At 38.9% G+C, this 18,303-nt stretch overlaps 1 protein-coding gene across 1 annotated transcript; it reads left to right on the top strand.

The window, feature by feature from the left end:
* Nucleotides 1–2,054: 2,054 nt before the first annotated feature.
* On the top strand, nucleotides 2,055–2,865 carry LOC107798059 (putative fatty acyl-CoA reductase 5). Its single transcript, XM_016621002.1, has 4 exons — nucleotides 2,055–2,151; nucleotides 2,252–2,355; nucleotides 2,518–2,717; nucleotides 2,787–2,865. The coding sequence occupies exons 1-4, from the start codon at nucleotides 2,055–2,057 to the stop codon at nucleotides 2,863–2,865; spliced, it is 480 nt and encodes a 159-aa protein (XP_016476488.1).
* Nucleotides 2,866–18,303: the final 15,438 nt, after the last annotated feature.

Consider the following 18,303-nt stretch of genomic DNA (forward strand, 5'->3'; position numbering starts at 1 on the left):
TAGAGCGGTGGTCAGATCGACTATGCTTTATGGGGCAAAGTGTTGGTCGGTCAAACCATACCATGTCGAGAAAATGAAGATGGCGGAGATGAGGATGTTGAGGTGGATGTGCAGGCGTACCATGTTAGATAAAGTTAGAAATGAAGTTATTAGGGACAAGGTGGATATGGCCCCTGTAGAGGATAAGATGCGGGAGGCGAGACTTAGATGGTTCGGGCCTTTGAAGAGGAAAGACACTAATGCTCCGGTGAGGAGGTGTGAGAGGCTGGCATGGGAGGGCCAACAGAGAGGTAGAGGCAGGCCGAAGAAGTATCGAGGAGAGGTGATTAGACAAGATATTTCGATTTCTGATTGCATTACCTTTTGCTAGGTTTGTATTTTTTGTTTTACTTGTCAGATCGGTTTGCTTGTTATTGCCCCTCCCCTCTCCCCTTTCTGAGTCGAAGGTCTTTCGAAAACAGCTTCTCTTCCTTTTAAAAGTAGATAAGGTCTGCATATAACTCTATTCTCCCCAGACCCCACTTGTGGGAATACTCATAGTATGAGGTTGTTTTAATTTGTTTCTGTTGATAATTTATGTCAATCCATTAACAACATCTTTTTTTCAGCTGTGGCAAACTTAAAACATCACTTCAACTGATTAGAAAACAATCAAAGATATTTCGTGGAACTGTTTCCAAGGATCTGATATGCATTATTCATCCACTAAAATTCAAAAGTTAAAACAACTACAAGCAAGACTCACGCAAATTAGCAACTCCACTAATCCAAGTTGAAGACAAAGATAATTACCCATATTTTGGCAGCAATATATTGCAGCCATATTTTTATACTCAGCTTTAAAAATATTCCTTCCTTGATCTTTTACTATTTTTCTTTCCATAAAATAGTATATATTGTAAGCAATTTTTTGTTTAATAATTTTAGGAGATCTTCGTCAATTCTTAGAGTACTTAGTATTGAAATACATTGAAGATAATGACGCGTTGTTTGTGAAACTATCATCATAGCACGGCATGGTTGAATTTAATATTATTTTGTTTTAATAAAAAACTTGAAAGTATTTCGGATGGATATATGACATGTTATTTCCGTCAAAAACAATACTTTGATTGTAGAATTGTAATTATTTTTCTGTTTTTTATATAATATCATAAAACTATAGTTTGTGCTGAACGGAAATTAGTTTTTTTGATCATCCAATTTGAATGATGATTCTAAATTCATATTGAGGAGTCAAAGCCTAATATTTTTCTTGATTAAACTAATAAACTCTTTGAGAACGAGTATGACTCTTAACTTATATATTGAGAACTTAAAATCTTCACAATAGCTCCCTCTTTTCTTTTTTTTCTTTTTTGCAATTCCTTCTTTTGTTTCTAATTTCATTCTATTTTGAAATAACTTTTTGTCAAACAAAGTTCCAAAAGAAGGTACTTTAGGAGATTATCTTGTGTCTGGCTAAAACATTTTAGAAAAGTATCGTTTAAGTGTTAAATTACAGTTAAATTTTAAAAGACATGTAAATGATCACTTTATAATTGGAGCACTATTATTTTAGGCATTATACATGGACAATCCCCTTAAAGTTATTATCATTTTTCATTTAAACACCTAAACTAGAACTACAACCAATTGAGTACCTTATGTTGTTGATAATGTGTCTGTTGCAAACATATTTTCATAATTCTAGCAAATCTCGTTTTATAATTCTAGGAAATCTGCTTAGTATATTTTACTTACGTCTCTTTTCTTCCAAACATTGCAACAGCTCAATCACATTCACAGCGCTTTCTTAATCAATAATATCTCCATAAATTTGGAAACTTCGTTTGCACCATGTGGAATTAGATATCTTTCATACTTAATTAATGCTTGAAATTTTTCATGTGTCCTTAATATAATGTGTCATCCGGTAGTTCACTGTATATAATTGGACAGGACAAAAATTGTTGCTGATCAACAGATAGCTTAAGCTAGCAGTCTGGTTGAATCTTGGTACCTAACTAAAAGTCCAGTTGATAATATCTTTTGCATAAATTTCCTCGCTTCCAATGGACATTCCTCCATCAATGGAATCGAGCTGCATTAATCAGTTTCTCGAGGGCAAGACCATTTTCATCACTGGTGCAACTGGCTACCTAGCAAAGAGTACTTTCTCTCTCTCTCTCTCAATTTGCCCTAACAGTGCTTCCTGAGGAGATGACTACATAGATGATATTAATAGTGCATTTGTTATATATTAATGTAGTTCTCATTGAGAAGATACTGCAAGTCCAGCCAAATGTGAAGAAGCTCTACTTATTAATTAGAGCTCCAGATTCAAATTCAGCTAAAGAACGTTTTAACAACGAGGTACGTACTACCAAACTATAACATAACCAATAATAGTAGCAGTAGAAATAATAGCAACCATCATATTAGACTATACAGCTCCAATGCATACCACATGAGAATTCAAGATTATCAGAGTTTAATGTTTGATGTGATTAGTTAAAGGATATGTTTTAAGTGCAGGTTATAAAGACGGATCTTTTTGTCGTTCTAAGGGACAAGTTGGGTGCCAACCTACATTCCCTTCTAGAAGACAAGATTTTCTCAGTTGCTGGTGATATAGCTTGTGATAGTTTGGGGACAAATTCTGAGCTGAACGATGAGATGTGCAAAGAAATAGACATAATTGTAAACTCAGCTGCAACAACTAGATTTGATGAAAGGTAGTTCTATAGAATAGCAAAATTATTCCTTAAAAAAAGAATAGAATAACTTACTCCATTCTTTTACAGATATGATACTGCAATAAGAATCAATGCATTGGGTACCTTGAATGTTCTCAAATTTTCCAAGCAATCTGCTTTTATGTGAAGTCCAACTTGCTTTATATGTCGCCTAGTTTTCTCATTTTGAGAAACCTATGTTAGGTCTAGACCACCCAAAATAGAGGTCCAAACGCCTCCTAGACCGTAGGCATGAGACGGGTAATGTACGCATAGGGTACTAGTTATAATTGAACTAGTACGCTTTAGGTAACAACTTAAAGATTGTAATCGTGTTGTATGAGATGATAGTCTGTGCCCGCTGAGATAATATGAGTAACACCCTATCTCAAGGGAGTTACAAAATATTATTTATGTTGCACGGGGTGATCCTTTAGGCTAAAAAACATAGGACCCCCCTTTGGACCCCCTATTTTCTTTCTTTTCCTACTAGAATAAAAAATAGTTGTACCCTCTGTTCAAAATCTGTTTATAATAAACTTCTTAAATTTTTGTGCTCTCTCTTCGTTTATTTGATCACATAGACTAATTCATATAATTCGAGTTCGGCCGGGACCCACAGTTATGGACCACGAAGAGTGCCTAACACCTTCTCTTCGAGGTAATTTCGAGCCCTTACCCAATATTTGGTGATGCAAACTGTTAAACCTAAGTTATTTGAAATTGGTTCCCTAACGCACCTCAAACTCGTTAGGTAGCGACTCTCTTTTTTAACACCTTCCTTAAAAGAGTTGTCATGTTTCAAAACCAGATTTCGCGAGAAAAAGGGGCGCGACTATCACACCTCCTTTTTACCACCCCGAGGGGGTATACAAGGGAGGTTTTCCAATTAAAGTGACATTAATCGAAATGAGATTATTTAATTTATTAGAGTCGCCACTTGGAATAGTTTATTTGGTGTTCCAAGTTACCGATTTATTTTAAAATCCCAAATAGAGGAAATTTTTATTTTTTTTGGAAGTCCGCGAATCAGAAATTCTAGATAAGGAATTCTGTTAACCCGGGAGAAGGTGTTAGGCAATCCCAGATTCCGTGGTTCTAGCACGGTCACTTAAACTGTTAAAATTGGCTTATTATCTGATTTACTACATGTTTTAACCTATTGTGCATTTTTAGCTTTTATAACCGCTTTTAATTATCTACGGAGAATTCAATGCTATTTAAAATACGTCTTAAACCAAGCTACATGAAATGCACCGGTGGTTCGCACTATGCTTTGTTTAACATTGTTGATGATTGAAATTGGGTCACATGAAATGTGCACCTGAATTTTAATATTTAAAAATCACAACTACGTCACAGGAACCGTACCCGTAGCTATGATGAATTATTTAAATAACGCGCCTAAAGCGACTACGAAGATTCAATTTTTAATAGCAACATTTGTGAGGGCCGTGGATGATTTATGGCACACCTCAAACCTTTTTCTATAAGGGTTAGCTCTTGGTCTAATTTTATGAGGGCCATGAATTATAGTTTTTGTTTGGCATGGCACGCCTCAACTTATTTTAACAAAAGGAGGTTGCATTTTTATTTAATTAAGACTAAGGATACTTGTAATTAAATCCTAATTTGAAGTTCAAACTAGGAATCCCTTAACTTAAATTGTGAGAAGGCAAGATTCCAGAGTGGAAATGGGAGCGGATCACCATGGATTTCGTAGTTGGGCTCCCACGGACTCCGAGGAAGTTGGATGCTATTGGGTGATTGTGGATCGGCTAACCAAATCCGCGTACTTCGTTCCTGTGAGTACTACCTATTCTTCAGACTGATTGGCGTAGATTTACATTAGAGAGATTGTTCGCCTGCACGGTGTGCCCGTTTCCATCATTTCAAACCGAGGCACGCAATTTACATAGTAGTTTTGGAGAGTCGTGCAGTGAGAGTTGGGCACTCAGGTTTAGTAGAGAATAGCATTTCATCCTCAGACGGACGGACAGTCCGAGCGCACTATTCAGATATTGGAGGACATGTTATGCGCTTGTGTCATTGATTTTGGTTGTTCGTGGGACCAGTTTCTACCACTCGCGGAGTTTTCCTACAACAACAGTTATTAGTCGAGTATTCAGATGGCTCCGTATGAGGCTTTATATGGGAGGCAGTGTAAACCTTCAATGTGGTGGTTTGAGCCAGGTGAGGCTAGGCTTTTGGATACAGACTTGGTTCATGATGCATTACAAAAGGTGAAAGTGATTCAGGAGCGGCTTCGCACAGCACAGTCAAGATAGAAGAGTTATGCCGACAGAAAGGCCTGTGATGTGTCTTACATGGTTGGGGAGAATGTCTTGCTGAAGGTTTCACCCATGAAGGGTGTTATGAGATTCAAAGTGCAAGTTGAGCCCTTGGCTCATTGGGCCGTTTGAGGTGCTTTGGAGGATTTGGGTGGTGGCATATAAGCTTGCCTTACCAAAAATCTTGTTAGGTGTGCATCCAGTATTTAATGTTTCTATGCTCCGAAAGTATATCGGCGATCCGTCTCATGTCTTGGATTTCAGCACGATTTAGTTATATGGTGATTTGACTTCTGATGTGGAGCCAGTGGCTATTTTGGAGCGACAGGTCCGAAAGTTGAGATCAAAAGATATAGCTTAAGTGAAAGTCCAGTGGAGAGGTTAGCCCGTGGAAGAGGCTACTTGGCAGACCAAGCGGGAGATGAGGAGTAGATATCCACACCTATTCGAGGCCCTAGGTATGTTTCTAGACCCGTTCGAGGACGAACATTTGTTTAAGAGGGGGAGGATGTAACAACCCGGCCGGTCGTTTCGAGAGTTATAACCTCGTTTCCCCATTTTTGCTTCTTTTTTGTGTCCTTTAGCTATATTATCATTGTCGGGTCAGTTGGTTTGGGTCTGGAGTGGTTTCAGAGAGGATTTGAGACATTTAGTCTCTTTATGAGAAGCTTAAGTTGGAAAAGTCAACCGGATGTTGACTTATGTGTAAACTATCTCGGATTTGAATTTTGATGGTTTTGTTAGCTCTGTTAGGTGATTTCTTTTTGTACTTAGGAATGCGTTCGGAATGTGTTTTGGAGGTCCGTAGTAGAAATAGGCTTGAATTGGCGAAAGTTTGAAATTTGGCGATTTCAGTTGGCAGTGGAAAAGTTGATATCGGGGTCGGAATGGATTTCCAGAAGTTGTAGTAGGTTCGTGATGTCATTTTTTACATGTGTGTAAAATTTGAGGTCATTCGGACTTGATTTGGTAGGTTTCGGCATCGTTTGCGAAATTTGGAAGTTTAGAAGTTCTTAGGCTTGAATCTGAGGGTAACTTTGTTTTTTGATGCCGTTTTCAGTGATTCGTAATGTTCGACTAGAGAGCGAAGGTGCGGAGTTTAAGTGATTTTCCACAGATGCGGAGATTTTGGCGCAAAAGCGGCACCGCATATGTGCATATTGAGTCGCAGGTGCGAAAAGCCTGGGCAGAACCTATAAATAGAAGACTTCATGAATTTTTGCTCATCTCCACCATTTTCAAGTAGGACCTTGCAGCTTTTGGGATGATATTTGAAGGGATTTTAAGGGGTTTTCACTGAGTTCAGTTGTTTGAGCTCTATTATGATTAGCTATGGTGTTTTCCTGTTGATTTCCCACCTAATTAGTAGGATTTTTGAAGTGAAATAGGGGGTTAGGGCTTGGGATTTCAGAGAGAGTAATTTGGGGATTTAAGGGACCAAATGATGTCGGATTTTGATGAAATTGGTATGGGTAGATTCGTGAGTGAATGAGATTTCTAGTTTTGTGACTTTTGTCAGATTTCAAGATGTGGGTCCGGGGGCGGGTTTTAGCCAATTTCGGGATTTGAGTCCAATCCCGTAGTTTTTCTTGAGGAAATGGTTCTTTCGCATATACTGATTATGTTGTACTACTTTTGGCGAGATTCGGGACGTTTGGAGGCCGATTCGAGAGGCAAAGGCATTGCGAAGTTGGATTTTGTTCGAATTGAGGTAAGTAACGGTTATAAATCTGGTCCTAAGGGTATGAAACCCCGGATATCGTGTCGTATGACTATTTTAGAGGTGATGTACATGCTAGATGATGGGCGTGTGGGCGTTCACCATAGGGATTGTGACTTGGTCTTGCCCGTTAGACTGTAGAATCGATTAGCCTACTATTTACTACGTGTTCCCTCAGTTTTATGGAAATTGATTACACTTCATGTTAGAAGTCCTGTTTAGGCCTTGTGATATCACTATTGAGACCCGTGAGGTCGTGTACTTGCTGAATTAACTACTATTAGCTTTTTTTGTTGTCAGCCATGATATTACTTGCGTATTTTACCTTCGTCCCCTCCTATTTAATATTGAATCATGTTATTATCTTTGTTTGGGCTGAATTCTATGTTTTCTGAGAGCCCGAGGGATTGGAGAGGTTTATGAATGAGATAGGGCTTGAGTTCCAAGCTGTGAGCTATGTGAGAGTATATAATGGACCAGGTTACACGCCGCAATCAGCCCCGGGCTATATATGTATATATTGGATCGGGTTTCACGCTGCAACAAGCCTTCGGGCTGATTATTTATACTGAATCGGGTTGCATGTCGCAACGAGTCTTATGGATGTTTACATATTGGATCGGGCTGTACGCCGCAGAGATATAGCACTTAGGCTGAAGGAGCCGCTCCGAAGTCTACACACACCCCAATGAGCGTATGTACCTATTGAGTATGATTATTGAGGGCTGAGAGCTGAGTGTTTGAGTTGTTGAGATGAGTTGAGTGATTGTTTCCTTGAGAGGCTGTACTTGCTTTTAGTTAATTGTTTCACTTTGTTGTTATTTGTCTATATTGTACAAATTTCTGGAAGACTTGATATCTGGTTTGCTTGAACATAAACTGATGTGACTTAAACTAAAGTATGACTGTTCTTATTTGAAAGATATTGAGATAACTCTATTTGTATAGCTCATTACTATTTTTCAGTTCCTTATTTATTTCTGTTACTTACTGAATTGGAAGCACTCACGTTACTCCCTGCACCTTATGTGCAGATCCAGGTGAGACCGGTCGCAGGGATCGTTGAGCTCGTGCGTGGTTGACTTCTTGGAGATCTACGAGGTTGCTGCTAGCGTCCTTAGCCCTTGTCTCTCCTTCCCTTGTTGTCTTTTCTTTCTGTTTAGTATTGATGGACTATTGTAAATTCCGAATTTTTGATTTGGTTTTAGATGCTCATGACTTAGTGACACCCCGATGTGGGGCTATATTTTCCACATTTTATTATGAGTTTATCTCTTCTTATGAAATCTCTGTTATGAAAAGATTTTGAACTATCTTTTTGTAAATTTTCAATGTGTTTTGGGAAATGTTGGCTTGCCTAGTCCCACGATAGGCGTCATCACGATGGGGTTTAGTTTTGGGTCGTGACACTTTCTACATAGTCCAAATAAGGAAAGATTAATACGAATAATTTATTTGATTATTAAGGAAATAGTTAAATGACTATTTTGCCAGTGCAAAATTTATTTTTAAGGGATTAGAAATATGAACGATATTTTACTAAGAGCCTTTGTATTTTTAATATAGTATAGATATGAATATAAATATAGATAAAACGGCTTAAAACAAACCACCCTCAATGAAATAAGTGCATGTTCCTGTATATGCCAAAAAAAAAAAAAACAATCAAAATATGATTTGTTCATGTACGACAAATGAAATGAAGGTTAAATCAAAAGTCTTGATTTGTTATATTTAAACCGGAGCCTTCTCTTTTCTATTGGATGGTTTAACTTCTTTCTTAACTGATATACAAATTTAAATATTTTAAAAAGAAAACTTTTGAACATGTTTTGATTAATGTAGCTTGAATAAGAAATAAATTAACGTTACTCCATAAATGCTTCTTGGAAAACAGATGTAGCAGGTTTGAGATCAATTCATTGGATCCATCTCTTTCATATGGGGAAATTTCATGTACATGTTACTATCACTGATTATCTACTTATAAAAAACTATTTAATATAATTCTAAAGAGTGTAATGATTGTTAAAGAAATTTTAAACAAAGAAAAAAAATTAATATGAATTAACTCAGTATTTATCTCTTGCTTCATAATAAAAGGTGCATCAGCTTCTGATCATACTATCTCGACTCACGATCATGATTAAACACTTATAAAGAACTATTCACTATATTTCCATATGAGAATTTTTCATTTATGTCATACCATCACAGTTATCTACAAATAGAAAACTAATTAATATATTTCTAAAGAGTGTACGGATTGTTAAAGAAATTTTAAAAAAAGAAAGAAATTAATATGCATTAACTCAACTTGCTACATAGAAAAAGTTTGACCAACTTCGGGTCATACTATTTACCCACTATGTCTACATAAATATCGAACTAATTCTTCATACAGAGAATACTAAAACTTTTCTCCAATATTGCAGAAATATCTTGATACAAAAAAAGAAGTCAACAACAACAACAACAACGACCCAGTATAATCCCACAAGTGGGGTCTGGGGAGGGTAATATGTACGCAGACCTTACCCCTACCCCGAAGGGTAGAGAGGCTGTTTCCAGGAGACCCTCGGCTCAAAAAGCAATAGGAGATGATATATTAGTACCATAAAAATGCGTATTAAAAATAACAACAATATATAAGAGATATGAAATATGAAATACAGAATACGAAATACGAAATACGAAATAGATGGCTGGTATAGTACAACTAGAAGGTAAAGCCCTGCATCAATAGACGACCAATGACATTCCTAGTCTAACTCCTAACTGGATAGTCTCACTCTATTGTGCTGTAGAAATATTCACACTCTCCCCTAACCTACAACCTTAATGCTCGACCTCCATAATTCTCTATCAAGGGTCATGTCCTCAGTAATCCTAAGTCGCGCCATGTCCTGTCTAATCACCTCTCCCCAATACTTCTTAGGTCTTCCTCTACCTCTCCGCATGCCCACTACAGCCAGTCGCTCACACCTCCTCACCGGTGCATCAGTGCTCCTCCTCTGAATGTGCCCGAACCATCTAAGTCTTACTTCCCGCATCTTGTCCTCCATGGGGGCCACACCCGCCTTCTCTCGAATATCTTCATTCCTAATCTTATCCATCCTTCTATGCCCGCACATCCACCTCAACATCCTCATCTCTGCTACTTTCATCTTCTGGATGTGTGAGTTCTTTACCGGCCAACATTTAGTTCCATACAACATGGCAGGCCTAACCACTGCTCTATAAAACTTACATTTTAGTAACGGTGGCACTTTCTTGTCACACAAGACTCCCAATGCTAACCTCTACTTCATCCACCTCACCCCTATACGGTGTGTGACATCCTCGTCAATCTCCCCGATCCCCTGAATAACCGATCCAAGGTACTTGAAACTACCTCTCTTGGGAATGACTTGAGAGTCAAGCCTCACTTCAACTCCCGCTTCCGTCGGCTCAACTCCAAATTTGCACTCGAGGTATTCCGTCTTCGTCCTACTCAACTTGAAACCTTTAGACTCAAGAGCATGTCTCCAAATCTCTAGCCTCTCGTTGACGCCGCCTCTTGTCTCGTCAATTAGAATAATGTCATCAGCAAATAGCATGCACCATGGAACCTCCCCTTGAATATGACGAGTCAGTGAATCCATCACCAGGGCAAATAGGAATGGGCTGAGCGCAGACCCTTGGTGCTACCCCGTAATAACTGGAAAGTGTTCAGAGTCGCCTCCTACTGTCCTAACCCGAGTCTTAGCTCCATCATACATGTCTTTAATCACCCTAATATAGTTACTCGGGACCCCTTTATCCTCTAAGCAGCTCCATAAGACCTTCCTAGGAACCTTATCGTACGCTTTCTCCAGATCAATAAACACCATGTGGAGATCCTTCTTCTTATCTCTGTACTGTTCCACCATCCTCCTAATAAGGTGGATAGCTTTTGTGGTAGATCGTCCCGGCATGAACCCGAACTGGTTGTCTGAAATAGACACCGTCCTTCGCACTCTCATTTCTACCACTCTCTCCCAAACTTTCATGGTATGACTTAGTAATTTGATGCCCCTATAGTTGTTACAGCTCTGGACATCACCTTTGTTCTTATACAAGGAGACCATTGTACTCCACCTCCACTCTTCAGGCATTCTATTACTTGAATATAACACTAAACAATGCAGTAAGCCATTCCAAGCCTGCTCTACCCACACACCTCCACAATTCAACCGGAATTTTGTCTGGCCCGGTAGCTATGCCCCTTCTCATCTTACGCATTGCCTTCATGACTTCATCGATCTCAATGTCCCTACAATTACTTAATTCATGGTGACTATCGGCATTCCTCGATTCCCCAAGTATAATATCCTACTCCCCTTCTTCACTTAGAAGTTTATGAAAGTAGGTCTGCCACCTCCTCTTAATCTGGTCATCTCCCATCAAAACTTTGCCGTTATCATCTTTTATGCACCTCACTTGGTCCAGATCCCGAGTTGTCCTCTCTCTCGCCTTAGCGAGTCGGAATAACTTCTTCTCCCCACCTTTGTTCCTTAGTTCCTCATACAGACGAGCAAAAGCTGTCGTCTTAGCCTCCGTCACTGCCATCTTCGCCTCTTTCCTAGCTACCTTATACCTTTGACTGTTCTCTCTCTTCTCCTCCTTGTCAGTGCTCCCTACTAACCTTAGGGAAGCCGCCTTCTTTGCTTCCACTTTACCTTGGACAACTGCATTCCACCACCAATCTCCTTTGTGTCCACCATAGTGGCCCGTAGATATCCCTAACACCTCTCTCGCCACCTTTCTTATACAGTCCGCCGTCGTCGACCACATTATGTTTGCGTCCCCACTACTTCTCCAAGCTCCCATTGCCGATAACCTTCCTTCCAACTCTTTAGCTTTATCCTTAGTTAAGGCGCCCCACCTAATCCTGGGGCGTCCTTGTACTGACCTCTGCTTCCTCCTTATCCTAATACAAATGTCCATCACCAAAAGCCTATGCTGCGTTGAGAGGGTCTCACCTGGGATAACCTTGCAGTCCTCGCACAACCTTCTGTCGCCTCTCCTGAGGAGGAGATAGTCAATCTGAGTCTTCGCCACCGAACTTTGGTAAGTAACCAAATGTTCATCCCGCTTAGTAAAACTCGAGTTTGCAATGACTAGATCGAAAGCCTTGGCAAAGTCCAACAGCGCAATGCCCCCTCCGTTCCGCTCTCCGAAACCAAATCCGCCATGCACCTCAGTGTACCCACCTGCAGATAACCCAATATGACCATTGAAATCTCCTCCTATGAATAACCTCTCAGAAGGCGGTATACTACGAACAATCTCATCCAACCCCTCCCAAAATTGCCTTTTAATATCCTCATCCAAGCCTGCTTGTGGTGCATACGCGCTAACGACATTTAAAGTACCCTCACCCACCACCAACTTAATAGTCATTAGCCTATCATTCACCCGCCTGACCTCTACCACGGACTCCCTAAGATGGCTATCTACCAGGATACCCACTCCATTCTTACCCCTCAGGACACCAGAGTACCACAACTTATACCCATCCACGTTTTTCGCCCTCGATCCGACCCACCTAGTCTCCTGGACACACGCTATATTAATCTTCCTCTTCTGCAGGATTTTCGCCAACTCTATGGATTTACTCGTTAGTGAACCTATGTTCTATGACTCGATTCTCAACCTATAGGCTCCCTTGCCCCCTCTACCTCCCCTGCTACCCGACCCACCCCCTAAACCCCACCCCACCCTCTGCCCCACCCGAGGACATGCCCTTATTCTATCATCCGAGACTGCAGCCACTACACCTACAACAATCTAGAGAAGACTCGCTAGTGCACAACGTACACAAATCAAACTAGAAGGAAACACGTGGTAACTAGTATCCTAGTTGAAAGGTTTAACTATTGCGAAGTAAAGTAACAGTAATTTAGCTAACACCAAAAGGGAAATAGTAAAACAGGAGGTACCAACTCCCGATAACAAAACCTGTGGCTGATTTGCTGTGCTCGATGTAGTTGTACGCTCACGCACCACTTCCTACCACCCTTGCTGACACTCGCCCAGGTTGCTCTCCTTTGCCAGTGCTCGTGCGCCCAACTTGTCTCCAATACTCCGAGACTTCCTGAAAACACAGAAAATACCACGACCCAAAAACCAGAAGGAGCTATCACCGCTACCACTGGTAAGCAAAGAAGCAGAGCAAAACGATTGCTCTTTTCAATTGAAACAGATGCACCACTTGCAATATGAACAAAGACAACCCAGCGAAGCAGCCGCAGACTTAGCAATCAACTATCAGTAAGCAATCATTGATTGGGAAGGACAAAACACAATGAAATCTCCAACACCCAGAAATGATTTGAGGTTACAGATCAAAATGGGTATACAAAATTATAAAAAGTCACTGAATTTGTAATAAACCCAACAGTTAATAATACTAGATTAGGTGAGTAAGCAACGTTAAGGATTTTCAATAGGGAATTAAAAAGAAAAAAGAAAAAATGGGTAAAGAGAAATATGACTGACTGTTGGGAGCTATGTGTGTTAATGACGGTTTAGAGAATCCATATTTGTAAATCCCAGATCCATTTATAAAAAGAACAAAAAATCCAAATCCAAAAGATTGAGACCAATCCAGAAAGCATAACCAGATCAAATCAATAGAAATACGAAGAATCAGCAAAGGTAGAGAGCGAGAGAATCAATTGAGAAATACTCCCGAGAAAGGCATTTTGAATAAAAATACAAAAAAAGAAGTCGAAAAATGAAAATGAATCTAAGGAGAGTCTTTTCATTGGTGTTATTGATGGTCTTGGCCATTGGAGGAAATTTTGTTAAAGGTACTCACAGATTATTATTACATGTGATCCAGCTGCATGCGCAAAAACATGCCAACAAGCCTATGGTTCAAGGCTAATTAAATCTTATTGTAAGCACATACCATTTGGAGATGCAAAAGTTTGTGTATGTGAACACAACCCGTCCATTCTCAAAGGATCACGAAAGAGAGTATTTCCATGATTCATGTAAACCAGTCAATTGAAAGAGAGTTAATATACATAATCACCTTGCTATTTTCTCTGTAATAGCTAGCAAATTCTTTTAAGAAATGAAGGTTAGATACTTCCATCAATATTTTAATCAGTATATAGATGCTTTCATAGATCTCCTCATTACTTATTGTTCTTTAAGGTAGTTTTTTCATGTTTATGTGACTGATATGTGTAGATGAATAAAACTAAGACTAAGGACTTATTCTAGTTAATTTTTATCATATGAAGAGTGAACAAACCAGCGACAAGCAAACACAATAACAGAAAGAAACTACTAAACTAAAGAGACTCGTGGTAGATAAATTCTTCTGAAAAAGTTATAAGGAAATACACTAATGGCTAAGAGAACAGGATCACTTGAATATGATACAGATTTGGAAAAAATTAAAAGAGTCGTATAAAATATTCGAGAATACAAGGGGTCAATGCTTATTTCCAGATCGAAATGTTAGATAGAAAGATTAGAACAAGAGTGTAATTAAAATCGTCAAAAATATTAGTTAATGCAAAAGTTTATCAATTGAGATTGTTAAGACTTTCAAGTCTTAATCGGATAAATAAAAACGAAAATATTAAAAAAATAAAGAAAAAATCCATTAGACCGTAGCATTCTATAATTATCATAATCAAAATTCTTAAATTATTTGGAAAAATTCCATTGATCTTTGTGCTATTATTTTTTGTCGTAACCAAATTCTTAAACTCCTCTTTTCTTGTTATGAAACTACTTTATTATCCAGTAGAAAGCGACCTGAACTTGAGTTTAACAAATGCAACAACCTAAAAAATTATTTGCTCCTAACTAGAGTTTGTGTCATCACATACAATTGTTAGGTAGTAGCATGGAAGGAGAGATAGTAAATTTTTAGGTAAAAGGTCCGAGCATGCATAAACGTCCATTTCATTACAAATTTGTTACATGCGGAGTTTTATAACGGGGGTCTATTTTTGTTATGACCCAAAATTCACTAGTCGTGATGGAACTTAACCCAACTAGCTAGGTAAGCCAACTAATAATTATCCAATTCCAATAATATTAACAAGACAATTAACAAAAGGAGTTTTTTTGAATCTTATACTTTCCCAAAGGGCTGGTAGTACAAATCATGCGCTTCTAAGAAAAGAATTTGCAAATAACCGGAACTCATGTACATCTTCAAATCTAGCTCTCATCGACCACAACAACCTCAACAACCAACATCTGCATGCAATATGTAGAAGTATAGTGTCATGACCCAAATTCCATTATTGGCCGTGCTGGCACCCAACACCGTTTTTAGGCAAGCCAACACTGATCAACTAGTGAATTCCTGTTTAAATAAATTAGTAAGTGATAACTTCTCCTTATTTGATAAAAATTTTGGAGTTTGAAGTTTTAACATAAATAAATAGAAGCAATAAATACGATTCGTAATCATAAGTCTACTAGTATATGTGCCAAGACCCGGTGTCACAAGTATTTGGGTAATCTAGTAGAATATACAAAATCATGCTAGCCTACTGTTTGAAAAGAAATAGATAGAAAATAAAGACATAAGAGAGACCCCAGTTGTTGCAGAACGGCTCAAAAGGGAAGTTCACCGAGAAGTCTCAAGCTAAGGAGTCAAGCGCTGGACTGGTGGCCAGATGCACCTGCCTCAAATCATGTACAATCAAGTATAAAAGTGTAGCGTGAGTACATAAAAATATGTACCCAATAAGTATTTCATCTAACCTCGAAGAAGTAGGGATGAGGGGTCGACTCTGACAATTACCAAGGCTAATAATATAAAAATATGAAGTTCCAATTTTAAATCATAATGTATGTAGATAACAATAAGCTCAAAACAAGAATAATAACTGGAAAATCCTTCCATCATATTTAAGAATTCAAAGCATTTTCTTCATTTAAAACAAGTGACCTTTCAAGCAGCAAATTATACAAACTATAAAGAGCTTCAGTTCTATTATCACACACAAATACCACCAAGGACGTTCGGCCCGATCCAACATAAATGTAAAATGTGCACTACCGAGGGTCGAACGGCGCAAACCATAGACGCATATATTCATCCCACTCGCGAATCATACATCAACATGATCAAATATAAATTTAAGGAATTACCCCGTTCACGGATCATGCATGCGACGCGGTCAAGTATAATTTTATCATTTAGATCATAACCCTTTATTGATTCTTTTTAAAAATGAAGACAATTCAACTTGAAGCCCTAAAATCTTTAGAAATCCTAAACTTAATTCCTTTTATTACAATTAGCACGTATTATCAAATAATGGTGTCCACAAAGCATGGTGTAAACCTAAAACTACCCGGATATAATAGAAATAATAGCTACATATGGACTCTCGTCACTTCGTGCGTACGTAGCCCCCAAAATAATCACATATTAATTAAATTCACCTATAGGTAAATTTTTCCTCTTACAAAGTTAGAAAAGAGACTCACCTCGCTTCAAAGCCTACTTCCAAACTCAAGAATGCGCTCAAACCCTCAAATTGGAGCCGAACAATCTAAAACTATTCAAATGGTGTAAAAAGCAATCATTATAGGTTCAACAGTTCATATTCTAACTATTAAAGTGATTACCAAACCTCAAAGGCAAGATTCCTAAAATTCACCCCCGGGCCGACGTGCCCGAATTTCGGAAATTTCTCAAGGAAATTGTTACACGTGATGTAGGGAACATAATATATTATTTTCACTAAGTTTCATAATGATTTTCCTGGTAGAATCTCATTTTTATAAAAACCCTAAGTTTTTCTCTAAACACATGATTTTCACAATTTTATACATGTTAATTTACCCATAATCTAAGTGTTTACCTTGAAATTGGTAATTATAATTAGATTTGATTTGTGGTTCTAAAAATACGTGATCTATTTTTATGCTAGTTGTTTAGGAAATAGATGCTATGTAAGAGATTAGAAAATGAGATAAGAGCTTGTAGATAGTATAATGACCAAACCGAAGGGCTGGAAATCGGGGCCTCGAGCTGGCGTATACGGGCCTCGAGGTCGAGCCGGATGCTAGGCTAAGGGCAATCAAGGGAGGATTAACAGTATGAGAGCTGCGATTGCGGCTCTTTATGATCAATAATAAGCAATAAATGAAGGACAATTAATGAGGTATAATAAATGTAAATAAAGCAATAAATGTAAGCAATATAGCCAAATAGAGAGTATGTTTTAGTTAGAGAGCAGAAGAATGTTCTTGTATTGAATGAAGTATATTGTGTCCCTTTACAAAATAATAAGAACCCCTTTATAGATCAGGGGAATCCTAGTATAGTACAAGTGCATTTATTAGCACATCATCCTGTCAACTTCCATCAAGGGCCTAGGGAACTCCCCATTTTTCTATGGCAGTCGTCAATCCAGATTGTGTCAGATCGCACCTCGGCCCTACCTCGGGTTCTAGGAGGTGCATCTTTGGATCCCTAAAATGACCATAAAATCGGTCCCTTGGATTTTATCGTATACAGATAGTCCCCGTGTTTCCTAGATTATGATGATAGGAAACAGTTTTGAACTCTTGCACCCGTCATGACGTCAGCCTATCAGGGCATTAAATGCCATAACTCAATGGCCACGCAAGGGTCACTGTCAACACGACTATCAAAAAACCCACGAACCGTTATTGGTTCAGCTTTTTCGTTGCCTATACGGCTTCTATAAATACCCCAATTGCTTAGTGACTTGTAGTTTTGTGATTCCTTCAAGATTTCAGAGCCAAATCCATCTTCCTCTACGCCCCTCTTTTTTGTTCTTGGTTTCCTGCCTTCCTTCTTGAGAAAAAGAAAACTTTTAGTTTCCAGGCCAGAACCTCTAAGACAGTGCCTCAGAAACATGAAGCCGCTTCTTCATCTCGAACATCCAAGAATAAATCCAAGGGTAATCCCAAAGTGGCTCCTACCGTTGAAAAGTGTACACCCACCGAGTTCGATAGGTTGAAGGATTTTTCCATCGAGAGACCTTTATCTATGCCGAGTCGATGCGAACATGTGTCTTGGTTCATTAGCGTTAGGAAGGATACAAACAAAGTGCGGGCGGATTGCCAATGGGAGAAGAAAGTGCTAGTTGAGATCCCTAGCCCTAACGAGTGCATAACGAACCACAAGGCCTGTTTTCTTTATGTATACACATACCCGTTCACTTCGGGCCCTGTCGACTCCTCCAACCCTTCTTCTCCAGCTATAGACCCAGTCATTCTCGACTTCTACTGTAAATACCGGGTGACGCTGCGCCAAATTTATCTCTCTTTCTGGTGGATAGTTTACATGCTTTGTTACTTTTCCAACAAAGTCAAGGGTACAACTTTTACCCTTGATCATTTGATCAGGTTGTACGGACCTCGTCTTTTTCGAGGCTTGATCAAGCTTCACCCTCAATCTTCGAAACCCTTTTTCTCGAGTATCAATTAGCACAAGGATCAGGGTGGATGAGTCGGTTTGTCCGAGTAAGGACCTCTGACATTATTCCGGTTGAATAGATGTCGTTCCCGGAGGAGTGGAACATGAAGCGTAAGT

The sequence above is a fragment of the Nicotiana tabacum genome, chromosome 11 (genome assembly GCF_000715075.1).
Source record: "Nicotiana tabacum cultivar K326 chromosome 11, ASM71507v2, whole genome shotgun sequence".
In the NCBI taxonomy this organism is placed as follows: domain Eukaryota; kingdom Viridiplantae; phylum Streptophyta; class Magnoliopsida; order Solanales; family Solanaceae; genus Nicotiana; species Nicotiana tabacum.

What these genes read in the sequence shown, in the direction of transcription:
- LOC107798059 (XM_016621002.1), top strand. Translation starts at nt 2,055, where the DNA reads ATGGACATTCCTCCATCAATGGAATCGAGCTGCATTAATCAGTTTCTC. An exon ending in AACTGGCTACCTAGCAAAGA is followed by an intron (nt 2,152 to 2,251) that starts GTACTTTCTCTC and finishes ATATTAATGTAG; the next exon opens with TTCTCATTGAGAAGATACTG. An exon ending in AAGAACGTTTTAACAACGAG is followed by an intron (nt 2,356 to 2,517) that starts GTACGTACTACC and finishes TTTTAAGTGCAG; the next exon opens with GTTATAAAGACGGATCTTTT.